At 50.8% G+C, this 12,204-nt stretch overlaps 1 protein-coding gene across 2 annotated transcripts in view; it reads right to left on the bottom strand.

Annotated features, from left to right (window-relative positions):
• SLC15A1 (solute carrier family 15 member 1) overlaps positions 1-11,787 on the bottom strand; it is a 42,124-nt gene extending 30,337 nt beyond the window's left edge. The window contains exons 1-2 of one of the 2 annotated variants that reach the window (XM_087813827.1): positions 11,704-11,722; positions 11,089-11,105 (exon numbers count right to left, since the gene is read on the bottom strand). In XM_087813827.1, coding sequence (XP_087669953.1) covers positions 11,089-11,105; positions 11,704-11,707 — 21 coding nt within the window. In that variant the 5' untranslated portion in view covers positions 11,708-11,722. Of the gene's footprint in view, positions 1-11,088; positions 11,106-11,703 lie in introns of both variants that reach the window. The other variant, XM_016203814.2, reaches the window with a different exon arrangement.
• Positions 11,788-12,204: the final 417 nt, after the last annotated feature.

The raw sequence follows: 12,204 nt of genomic DNA, 5'->3' as shown, positions 1-12,204 counted from the left end.
CTGGCCATGGAGCTTGCTTAGCCAGTACAGGGTACAGAGCAATCACTCAACCAGAGCCAGTTCTTATTGCTATTCTAGGCCCAGCAGTGCTTTCATCTTTCTTTTGGCTAAAGAATCTAATAAAATAAATGGACATTATAAGTGGGGGAATAGCAGGAAAAAACAAGAAAGACAGTCTATTACTTCCCATGACTTAATGAAATCTCTCCATCAAGAAGTAGGTGAATACTTCCTACTATCTAACAAAGCACATTCCATGTTTTGAATCATTCAGGGATGGAAACCCTAACTTTAATGGTTCGTTACATAGACATTGAGTACTCCTTCAGCCCCATGATGGGTGTAAAGAGTGAGTTTCTAGGACTCGGGCTTGGGAAGAAAAAGAATGAGGCATTTTGCTGAAGTCTAAGAGGGGAACTCACACCTTCAGGCAGACGAAGATTGTGTCCCATCATTATCAAGAGTGGAATTGAGGGAACACTTTAAGTGTTGCTGGATGTGTTAGAGATGGTGTTTCTGAGGTTGTAGGGTGTGGAAGGCAGAACAGTGGTGCCTCAATGATGTCCATGTCCTACTCCCTGGAACTTGTGGCCCTGTTACCTTCCACGGCACCGGGACTTTGCAGAAGTGACTCAGTTAAAGACCTTGAGATGGGGTGTTCACCCTGGATTAGCTGGGTGGCCCCAATGCAATCACGATGGTCCTTAAAAGAGTCAGAGGAGGAGATGCGAGGAAGGAAGCAGAGGCTGGAGCATTGGCAATCGCAGACAGGCCGCCATGAGACAAGGAATGTGGTGCGTCCAAAAGCTAACAGACAAGAAAATCGCTTCCCCCCTGGAGCCCCCAGAAGGAACTCAGCCCCGCCAACACCTTGGTTTTAGCTCAGCGAGACCCACCCCGGCTTCTGACCTCCACAACAGTAAGATAATAAATTTGCGTCATTTTAAATCACTAAGTTTGTGCTGATTGTTACAGCAGACGTAGCAAATAACAAGTGGGTTTGCTTCAGGCTTTGTAAATATAGGGTTTTTTAATCACTGCTTACATAGAACCGAGACTCAAAGTTCTTAGCAGCTTTATTTGCTGGCAGAATGCCCTCTTATTGTTTTTCCCCCAAAGCGACATTTTCTACCTGGCGCCCGCCTTTTTGATGTGATTTGGAAGAATCCATAGGAGCTCTGCTACCTCCTGCAGGTTCCTGACTCTCACTCTCCATCTCTAATGTGGGGCTGCTGCCTTCCGGGGCTGCTGCAGAGCAGGAGTGGTTTGCAAATGGCCTCATCAGTGGGATTAAAGTGAGCGCAGTTGACCACTGTTCTTTTAGGCCATGCACGTGCCTCCCGAAGCAGATCCCTCAGAGCCCAGGCAGTGCAGTGGCCTCTGCTGGAATACAGAGTCTCGCTCTCAGCCTGAGTGGTTCCTGAGCTGAGGTGAGAACTCCTCTCTCAGCACTGCTCCGTGTCTGACAGGGGGAAGGGCACAGGCCTTGGAAACAGGGAGGTTGAATCACAGCTTAGAGACATTCTTGCTAGCCATGTGGCTCTGTTCGAAGCTCTTCACCACTGGCCTCCCACCGCTTCATCTCGAGAGGCTGACTCCTTTGCAAGGTGACTAATCAGACAGTCTGCGTGAATGAAGGCTTGCTATTCCCTATGCCGCATGAAGGCGTCTGGGTGGGATGGGTGGACGCTTGGAATGAACTGACTTAAAATGAAAATATGGACAAGAATTTTCCATGGGGAGCCCTGGCAGGGGTGAGAGGGCTCTCAAAGAAGATTCGGTCCCCTCCAGGTTGCTCATATTCCAAAGCAGAAAGTCCTTATGATGTCACCTGGGCACTTCTGGCCTGGAGAGCGGGACAGAGAGAAGTCAGTCTCCTCAAATACAAGCCATGGCAGCAGGCATTGCTTCTCGGCCGAGCTGCTCTTCCAATGGGCAGCACGATAGTGTGTGACACGTGGGTAGCTGTAGGGGTTTAAGGATCATTTTTAATTCCCCAGGGCAGTGGTTCTCAAAGTGGGGGTCTCTGGACCCGCAGCTGTACCTGGGAACCTCTCAGAAATGCAAACTCTCAGGTCCATCCCAGAGCAATGGAATTAGAACCTGAGAGCGGGGCCTGGCTCTCTGCGTGTTATCAGGCTCTGCCAGTGATGCCCAAGGGCTGCCGTATGCGAGGACTCGCTGCTCTGGAGCAACACTACCGAGCATAAAGCAAAGGGCCAGCCGTGAAGCTGTGCACCCTAAGGGGCGACTCCTATGCAGGTGATCTGCTCCTCTGATGGGATTCTGGCCTCTGCTGCTCCTTCCTGCTTTCTGGGGCTCCGTCCTTGTCTTACCTTCCCGGCCTCCTGCCCACCCTACCCACCTGAGCCTCCTCGATGGAGCTTTTCGGGACTGCTCTCCAGCCTTGCTGGCTCTCTGCTCCCTGTGGGTCAGACTGCTGCTCCGCACAGTATGCAGAGCCCTTCAGGATCTGCCTTCCACCTTCCCCCACCCCACCCCCACACGGAGTGCAGGCCCAGGACTTCTCTCTCTCAGCCGGGCTCTTCATAGCTCCCGGCACCAGTAGGGCAGTTAGCGCCTCACCTGCCCCCTCAGCTTCCCAAATGCAGCTCTCCCCTTCTTAGGTCTCTCAAGCCTTTTACAACTGCCCCCGATAGAGCAACTGGTTCCGATTTCTGAAAAATGTTACAGAGCCTCACATTCTATTTTTCTCTTTTTGAGAAAACAGTGTGTACCTCTTCAAAAAGAGCCTCCCAGGATATGCACAGGGTGTAACTGTGGCTGCCCCAGGCGAGGCGATGGGCGGGGGTGGTGCTGGGAGGGGGAAGCAGCTTGGGTGCTGTGCTTTGCACACTTGGTTTGGTTTTTCCTCCCACAATTGATCAACTTTGATCAAGAAGTGAAATGTGCTTTCCTTTCCTTGAATGAGTTAGTCCAGAGCAGCAATCAGATTAACTTGAGAACAAGTCCTGTTCCTGTAATCCAGCCCCTTGTTTCTGCAGTGGCTCTCCCTGAGGCTGTTTCTTGCCTGACTGGATGAGTTTTTCTCCCTTACTTGAAGGTTTTGCCACATTTGCCACCCTCAGGGTCCCTGCTAGTCTACATGGCACTTTTTTAGTGCATTAGAAAACTGTGATCTTTCAGGCCAGCTGCTGCTTCAGGAGCCTTGGCTGAGTGGACAGTGGCTCTGCTCCAATAAGAAAAGGTGTCCCTCCCAGGCCGGGCGTGGCTCAGTGATTGAGTGTCGACCTGGGATCCAGGTGATCGGTTTGATTCCTGGTCAGGGCACATGCAAGGTTGCGGACTCGATCCCCAGTCAGGGGTGTACAGGAGGCAGCTGATCAATGACTCTCTCATCATTGATGTTTCTATCTCTCTCTCGCCCTCTCCTTAAAAAAAAAAGAAAAAGAAAAAGAAAAGGTGTCCCAGTGGATGCATTGCTTGGCAGTGGAGCATGGGCTGTGTCCCAGGCCCCGGGCCTGGGCCTTCTTGCTAGGGTCTTCGTGCAGGGGACAGCCTGCACACCTATGGGCAGTGGCCCTGTCTATCCTTCAATTGTTGTTGTTTTTAAAAATAGAAATAGCTCCACAGCCACCTTCTTCCCCACTATGAGAGAATCTATTTTTTCCTTGATACATCAACAGTAGCTACATAAACAGGGGCCACACTGATGTACGGCCTTCAGAATGCCACCTTAATCAGGCCATGGGCTGTCCTGCCTGCACCACGGCTGAAAGTGAGTGATTGATTAGTCCTTTGAGAACTAAGAGTGTCAACTAAACCCTAACAGCATGAAGCTACTTTAGAAATATGGGGAAATCAGAGCTAATGGGATAGCATAGGCTTTATTAAGTGATGATAACATGATGCCATTGCAGGAATGGCTCGGCTCCGGAGCACTTGCAATGGTGCTTGTACCTACGGGGGCCATGCAGGCCAAGGCGGCAGCCCAGCTGATGAGGAATGGGGCTCTCTGTCCAGCCCCCTGAGAAGACAGATACAGAGTATAAAGCCACTTAGCTACAGTCTGGCATAGGCTTCTCAGCAGGGGGTATCTCAGCTGTGTGTTGCCATCCTCCTGAGCCCCTGTTGTTTCAATGTTGCCCTTTTTGTTGTGGGAACAGGGCCCACAGGGAGCTGGCACCTTTGGCGAGTCTTCCTTTGCTATGAGTAACAAACTGCCTTGTGTGTCTTTAGCCACCCGTCAGCCAGGCCTGTCCTTGCCGTGTCCTGTGTGTGTCTGACAGCCATGCCTTTGCCTTTCTTTAACCCACTTTGTCCCTCAGCTCGGGGGCCCACTGGTCAGGACTGAGCAGGGCAGCTCCTGGTGAGCATGTGAGTTTGCTGGGGCTGCAGCAACAACGTATCACAAACGGAGTAGCTGAAAACAATGGGAATGTATCCACCCACAGTGCTGGAGGCTGGAAGCCCAAGGTCAGGTGTGGGCAGGGCTGCTCCTTCTGAGGGCTGTGAGGGAGTCTGTTCCAGGCCTCTTCCCTGACTTCCGGTGGCTCACTGGCGATCTTTGACGTTCTTGGACTTGGAGGAGCATCACCTCAATCTCTGCCTTCATCTCCATGAGGCCTTCTCCCCATGTGTGTGTCTGTGTCCAAATTGCCCCTTTTTATAAGGACACCAGTCATATTGGATTATGGGCCCACCTATTCCAGTATGCCCTCATCTGAACAGATTACATCTATGATGATCTCATTTCTAAACAAGATCACAGTCTGAGATACCAGGGGCTAGGACATCAGCACATGAATTTGGAGGGTTACGGGGGGGACACAATTCAACCCATAACAGTCAGAGAGCACCTGTAGTTCACAATCTATTACTGTGGTTACAGATATTCTCCTACCTTTTAAACAGACTTCTATACACGATTATCTAAAATTATAGGTGAAGAGGCCCACAATAGCCACCTCTGATGGTTTTATAAATAACCTATGACTTTTATTGTTGTTTCCATAACTACAGATGTGCATCACTGACAATCATTTCTGTTTTCTTTCAGAAAGAAATGATCCCTGCGGGCCTCAGGATCCAACTGGCTTCGGACATGCTCAGAGACTGTTCCTCAAATGCAGGGAAAGAGCAGCCAGGCCGGGGGGTTCTATGGGGTTAATATGCAATAAGCTGTTATGCAAAACAGAAATATCCAGGCACAGGCTTAAGCTCGGGCCTCAGGTACAGTCGTGGAACAGAGCGATGATCTGACTGGGTGTTAGGGAGGCAGCTCTTGCTCTCCAAGTTATGTCCTCTATCTACACCTGGACATTCTTTTATTCTAGAACATCCTTTATTCTGAACTTAGAGTTAGGCTTACTTTAAATGCTATGACTGCCGAGAGTGAACAGACAATCTATTCTCAGGTAAAAGAGAAGACAGACATCCTCAGAGCAGTCTCCAAAAGGAAGGAAGAGAACAGAACAAGAAGGGAAGCAGCCATCAGCCTCCTGAACAACACCCTCCCAGCACAGCGAGCGGGCCACACAGCAGGCAACACTAACAAGTGTATTAGTATCAGCCCTGATAATATTGTAACTTGTCGGAGAAAACAATACCAAAGACACACAAATATTGCTAAATCAAAAGGAACCAATCTCCTGGTCCTTTGGGGGGGGAGGGGGGAGGCGTGGTAGTTGGAGGCAATTAAGTTAGAGACCCTAAATATTAGAGACAAAGACTTTTTCCTCTTAGATGTTAAATTGTGGCTAGAAAATTTGCTTCATGATCACAGTACATGTGAAGTTAGACTACAAAGCTATGCACAAAATGTACACCCCTCCCCCCAAGCTGATATTTATATTGCACATGCCTATTCCTATCATGAGTTTACCTGTAAGAAAATTCTAGAAGTAGAATCCTGGTGAAACACTTACATATTTTAAAGTTTGTTTGATATTACCTAACAACTCTCCATACAAGTGTTAGGTGACTCATGTTTTCCAGTCTTGAATGTGAAAATGAGCATGCCTAGAAGAAACAGCTATAAAGAAAAGTTTAAACATTACCCACAGCTAAACATTGCCCCGAAAGTTTATCCACAGATCCACAGTACAGTACCAACAGTGTGCGCACATACATTTTAGAATTAATTTGAGGCAAATTACCTGAGTCTATGACATCACTGTGAGCATTTCTGATTCACCAACTAATATACATTCGAGGTATTTTCTAGCCACTAATTCTGTTGTTAAATGGATTGTTGTTTAGGAGTGATTAGAACTATGACCAGACAAATCCATCTGCTGTGCTGGGGGAGACACTAGTCACCAAGTGTAGGACCGAAGCTGAGGATGCAGCCACAATATGCTCATCCTTACACACTAAGAACGTTTTCTACCTAAAGTTATGTGTAAGTGATGCACGTATTTCAGAGAGATACTGTGTGTACTGGGTTGCAGAGTGTGTCCCCCCCAAAACTCATTTCCTTCTCAGAATCTTGGAAGGTGAGCTTATTGGAAATGCGGTCTTTTCAGACATAGTTAAAATGAGGTCCTCCTGGAGGAGAGAGGGTCTTTAATCCAATAGGACTGGTGTCCTTATAAGAAGACAGCCATGTGAAGGCAGGTGCGCAGAGGGGAGATGAGCTGAAAACACAGACAGGGAGAAGGTGGCCAGGTGACCACGGAGGCAGAGAGCAGAGTGGTGCATCCACAAGCCAAGGAAGGCCAAGGGTTGGTGGCAACACCAGAAGCTGAGAGGAAGGCATGGAACCGATTCTCCCCTAGAACCTTCAGAGCGAGCATGGCCCTGCCAACGCCTGGATTTTGGGCGTCCAGCCTTCAGAACTATGAGAGAGTACATTGCAATAGTTTTAAACCACTCAATCGGTTGTACTTTTCTTACAGCAGCCACAGGAAAAAAATACACCGTGTGAGCTTATGTGGGAAAGTTTGTTCTTCCAAGAACGTCTCAGAGATACATCCTAATAGATATGTCCTGATATGTCCTAATAGATTTTATAACAAAATCTCCTCACTTGAGGCGCAATGTTGGAGTTTTAAGTGCTTAGTGTGAGAGCTCCCAATGAGTTGTCTTGTGTGAATACATTTTGTGAATTTTCCAGCCTTAAGTCTGATCCCTAAACCACATTTTCCTTTGGGTGTGCGCTCAGTTTCACGAGCACCGCACAATAACTGATGACATTACAGCCTATTCCAGCAGCCAGCAGGCTCCTTTCAGCAGCCCAGTGGGAGGTCTTGGCTGGTTTCCAATCTGGAGGAACGAAATCTCCCTCCTTTTTTAGGAGCATCTGTGAACATCCCATCTCTTCCCCTTGACTGTGGTAATCTCCAACTCCTGACACTGTCCTTGAGCTCTGTCCTGCCAGTGGATTGTAGCTGCACTTGTACCCAATCTCAGCAGTGAGCAGAAGCACGGCCTGGCCCGTCCGACACAGCCCGGTTCCCATCCACCCCACGAGATGACCCCATGGCTAGTTTCCTCAGTGATATATTTCTGGCTTCTGAAACCAAGGGGTGAGTTGCAAAACAGTGATTCTCTGGTTCTCTGTGTTGCAACCCCAGCCTGAGTCAAGGCTCTCATTCACCAGCTGACAATACCCCCTCATTCTTTCACCATCCTCACGGAGGAACGTGGAATGTTCCTCAGATGCCACCCTTGTTTTTACTTCCTTATCAGCTCACCTGGGACACCTACCCACTTTCTCTCCTGCCAGGGATGAATCAAGATGCAACTGTGTCCTAGTGCTACCCTAAGGGGGATACAGCTGGTTGTGTAGTCCCAGCTCCTTGCTTCCATTCATCCCCTGGCGACTGTCCCTCTCACCAGGGAACTTTCCTGGTAGCTCAGCTAGCCCACTGACTAACCCTGCAGTCTGTTCTCTGCTCTTCAGTAACTCAAAGGGCAGCAGGAAAGTTATTAATAAAAAAATCCAAGTAAACAAAAAATGGAATAATTCCACTCAGGACATTTTGCAGAGGTGTGAAGGGCTGTTTAAAAAATTTAGCATTAAGATGGCAAATCCTCAGGCTTTGACAAGTCACTATTACCTGCTGCTCTCATTGGTCTCACAATACTTCATGAATCTCAACTGTAACGCAGTGTGGAAAAATGTTGTTTATGGGCGTGTGTTCCTACCCCTGAGGATATGTGTTTCTTCAAGGCAGGACTATTTTATACATTCACATGATAAGTACATATCTGCATACAGATTTAAGGAATTTAAGCCTGCCCTCTGCTAGCCTTTGCTGAGCCACACGATTCTTTTCGACCCTATGTTCTTAGTCTCTGCAAGCTAATTTTCAAATTCTAGCTACTAACTTACCCGAAACTGGATCATCATGGGCAAGCCAGGGGCCAGATTGTACTAGATTTTCTAGCATGATCTCATTTTGGGGCACAGTGGCAACATTTGGATGTGGGAGGGGCAAGAGAAAAAGGGCCTGCCATTTAGAGCAATGATTCTCAAAGTGTGGTCCTGGCCCAGCAGCAGCAGCAGCTGGGAACTTGTGCAAACACTAACCCTTGGGCCCTGCCCTAGTCCTACTGAAGCAGACACTCCAGGGATAAGCCCTTACTCAGGCGACCCCGATGCATGCTGAAGTTTGACCACCCCTGACTTAAGAGTCATGCCAGAATGGAAGAACCAATGCCATTCTTCTCTCTTTGTTGTCTGGGAGGGAGAAAGTTCTCCCAGGGGTCAGATGCTCCTTTGGTGTGGAGCAATTTCAGTTTCTAGCTGTACACATGCAGCCTATGGCAGGAGTGCCAGCTCCCCTGAGACTCCAGCATTATTCTCTGGTTTACCCAAGAGTCTCTAGAAAGAGGGGAGAATGCAGAAGGATTCTTAAGTGGCCAGGTGTGCCTCACCTTTAAGGTTAGCCCACCATTTTATGCTCAGGCAGGAGGGCCACTTGCAAAACTAATCAGAATCCCATACGAGTCCAGCAGGAGGCTGAGTTGGGGGGGGGGGGGCAGGGACATAATAAAGTGTCCTTCATTAAGTAAGTGCAGTTCTCAAATCAGTCTGGAGGTCCTGGGAGAGGGAGACAGGAACTTGCTTCACAGAACTGGAAGCTTCCTCATACAATTTCCCAAGTCAAACATGTGACAAATGAGAGCAGGGTCTATGGTTTCTCAGACCAAAGTAACTTGTGATAGCAACAACTTTAACGCAGACACTTGCTAAGCTCTGGGTAAGGGAGTAGGGTGGGGTGAGAGGAGAGAGAATACTCGAAACCTTCAGTCAAAGCATCTCAAGGCCCACAAAGGTCTCAGAGGTGGCTCTCCAGCCACTTGACAGGTTCTGGGCCATTCTGAGACCTGACTACACAAGCCAGCCTTGGGGAAACCGACCCTCTCTTTACCCCAAACTCTGATCAGCACACTCATACTTTAAAGCAAAGGCCAGAACACTACAGTTTATGGGCGAAATCCTGCTTACAGCCTGGTTTTGTATGGCTTGCAAGCTAAGAATGGTTTCTACATTTTTAAATGATGGAGAAACAATTTTGAAGGCTGTATTGTGATGCATGAAAATTACATAAAATTCAAATTTCTATGCCCATAGAGTTTTATTAGAACACAGCTCCATCCATTTGTTTACATATTTTGAACCACAAGGGCGGAGTTGAGTAGTTGCCACAGAGACTGCATGGTCCCCAAAGCCAAATATATTGACTATCTGGCCCTTTCCAAGAAAGGTTTGCCAACTCCTCTTTAAAGCAAAGGGTTGGCGGGCAGTTCACTCTTCTAACCAGATACTGCAGCCAGGTTTAGCAACTTTCTATCCAATTTACTCTTGTGGATCCCTGTTGCCTACGTTACTAAGTCTAACTACTGTAATGCCTTGATGGTACAGCTCTGACTCTCATCACAACCCTCACTTTCCTATTCACTCATGACTTCTGCCCCTCTGTTCCCAGGGTGAGTGAAAGAACCCGGTGTGAAAATTAGTTCCAATGACATGAGACGAAATCAGCTCAAAGCAAACATTTTTCCCTGAACTGTTTCCTTGCTTCTTTCCCTCCAGCTGTGTTCACCAACTGTTCCAAGAGTCCCCCTTCAGTCACCAGGGGATCTGAATAAGCTTGGCATAATCTAAGTACCAAAGATCTGTTCTTAAGAGAGGAAGTTACTGCTAGTTCTTTACTAAAAACAATTTCTAACTACTTGTCTCACTCACTAAACCTAGATATTGAAAATTTAGGACTTGAGTCAACACAAAACTGGTGTCTGCATAAAAACTTTTTGCAGCTACTCACATGCTATTCCAAACTCAGTTGCAAAACACACACTCACTTAAGGACCAATGTGCAAACTGGAAAGAGTCAATACAGTTGGGGCTATGCTTCAAAAGCTAACTGTGTTCACTCATCAATAATCAGCTTTCCTGATTGGAACTGTTTTAGGGAAGTTGTAACTCAGCACACGGGCTACTCAGGTATTTGCTACCTAAGACCAAAACACGTACTCGGAGCATCTCCCAGAAAAGTTAACCAGACTGACAAGCGAATGGTATTTGAGTTGGGATCCGGGTCTCCTGCCCAGGAGGCAGCCGGCCTGCTAAGTGCTCACTGTGGACAGCCTGCACCTGAGAGAGGCCACCTCTCTGGACAAGCACAGTCAGCAACACCTGCAAGCCTCAGGCGGGACGCACTCAGTGCCGCTACTTCAGGACATGACGCTGCGAGGGACCGTGAGACTGAGCCCACACAGGTGTTACTCTTACACACCTCCACACAGCCGCTGAGGTTGGCACTGACTGATGCTTCGGTCGGATGGCTGAAGAAGTCCAGCCCAAAGAGCTTAATTTACTGATGCAAAGTCACAGAGGTAGCAGGTGGTAGGGGGCGACATTAGCGCAGGCCGGCCAAAGTCAGACCCCTGAGCCACACTGTCTGCCTGGGCCCATCCACGGCGGCACTGAGGGGGAGTCACTGGACTTGCCTTCCCCAGGTAGAAGGGAGAAGGGGGCTGGCTGGTCTCCGGTCTCTTCCAGAACCTGCCCTCTGCCTCTGCGTTCACCCCAGAGCAGGTGCTTTGGGAGCGGGCCCCACTAAGTCGCTGCCTGGACGTTCCGTTGACCCTCCGCGCCTATGGAGAACCAGCCACCCTCTTCTGTGCCTTCTCTTGAAGTCTGAGGACGGTGGCGGAATAAGAAAGGCCACGGAGGGCCAGCCCCAGGTGCTCCCGGGCCGGGCGGGGCTGCCTCGGGAGCGCCGGGGGCACCGCGCAGCCAGCGGCCGGGGAAGCGCAAAGGCGGCCGCTAAGGGTCCGCAGCGGAGGGAGGGTCTGTTGGCCCCGCCATCGAGCGCACGCCCCAGTCCAGCTCCCGTCCACTCCCAGCCCACAGGGTGGACACCCGAGGACCGAGGATGCCCAGCAGGTGCGGGCGCGTCAGAGACCCCGCGCTCATCCTGGCAGCCCCGGAGTCCGGGCGCCGCGGGGCCCTCCGCCCTGCAGTCCGGGAGCGAGACCACCTGGCCGGGCGAGGCACCGCACCGCCGCCTCCCCGCGCCCCCGCAGCCCCCGCGCCCCCGCAGCCCCCGCGCCCCCGCGCCCCCCCGCGGGGCCAGTCCTCCCGGCTCCGCGCGCAGGTCCGCGAGCCGCGGCGACAGCGGGGACCAGCGTCGCAGCCTGGCCGGACCCCGCGCGCCCCGTCTGCAGCGCCCCTGCGGCGTAGCCCCCGCTCCCGACGACCCCGCCCCAGCCCGGGCGCGAGCCTACCCATGGTGGCGGCTCCGAGGGCTCCCTGCGACTGGCGAGCGCGGAGTCCAGACTGGAGGACTTTTTCTTAAGGAGTCGCTCCTATGACTGGGTTTCCAGGCCCTGCCCAGCCACCTGCGCGGCTGGAGGTGTGCGGGCGGGGCGGCCGGACTCCACCCTGCGGGCGGCAGGACGGCAGGGAGCAGAGGTTGGCGCCCCTTGAGCCCCGGCCGAGGGACACCTGTCCGCGTCCAGCCTCCGGACTCCTCGGTTCCGCCCCAGGCCCTGGGGGAGGGCAAGGGGCAGGGCGCAGGTGGCGGCGGGAGATCCGCGCTGGGGACGCCCCGCCGTGAGCGCTCATCTGAGTCACCTGGGGGGCTTCTTAAAACGCAGGTTCCGGGCCTCACCCTATGTGCTGACTGGCAGGTTGGGGGTGGGGCCCGAGAATTTGCGTTTCTGACAAGTCCTAAAGTGATGTTGCTGCTGCTCTGGGGACACCGCTTTGGAAACCACAGCGCTGAG

This window comes from Miniopterus natalensis, chromosome 2, assembly GCF_054644295.1.
Source record: "Miniopterus natalensis isolate mMinNat1 chromosome 2, mMinNat1.hap1, whole genome shotgun sequence".
Lineage (NCBI taxonomy): Eukaryota > Metazoa > Chordata > Mammalia > Chiroptera > Miniopteridae > Miniopterus > Miniopterus natalensis.
Note: the sequence above shows the minus strand (reverse complement) of the source record. Positions and strands in the feature narration are given on the sequence as shown.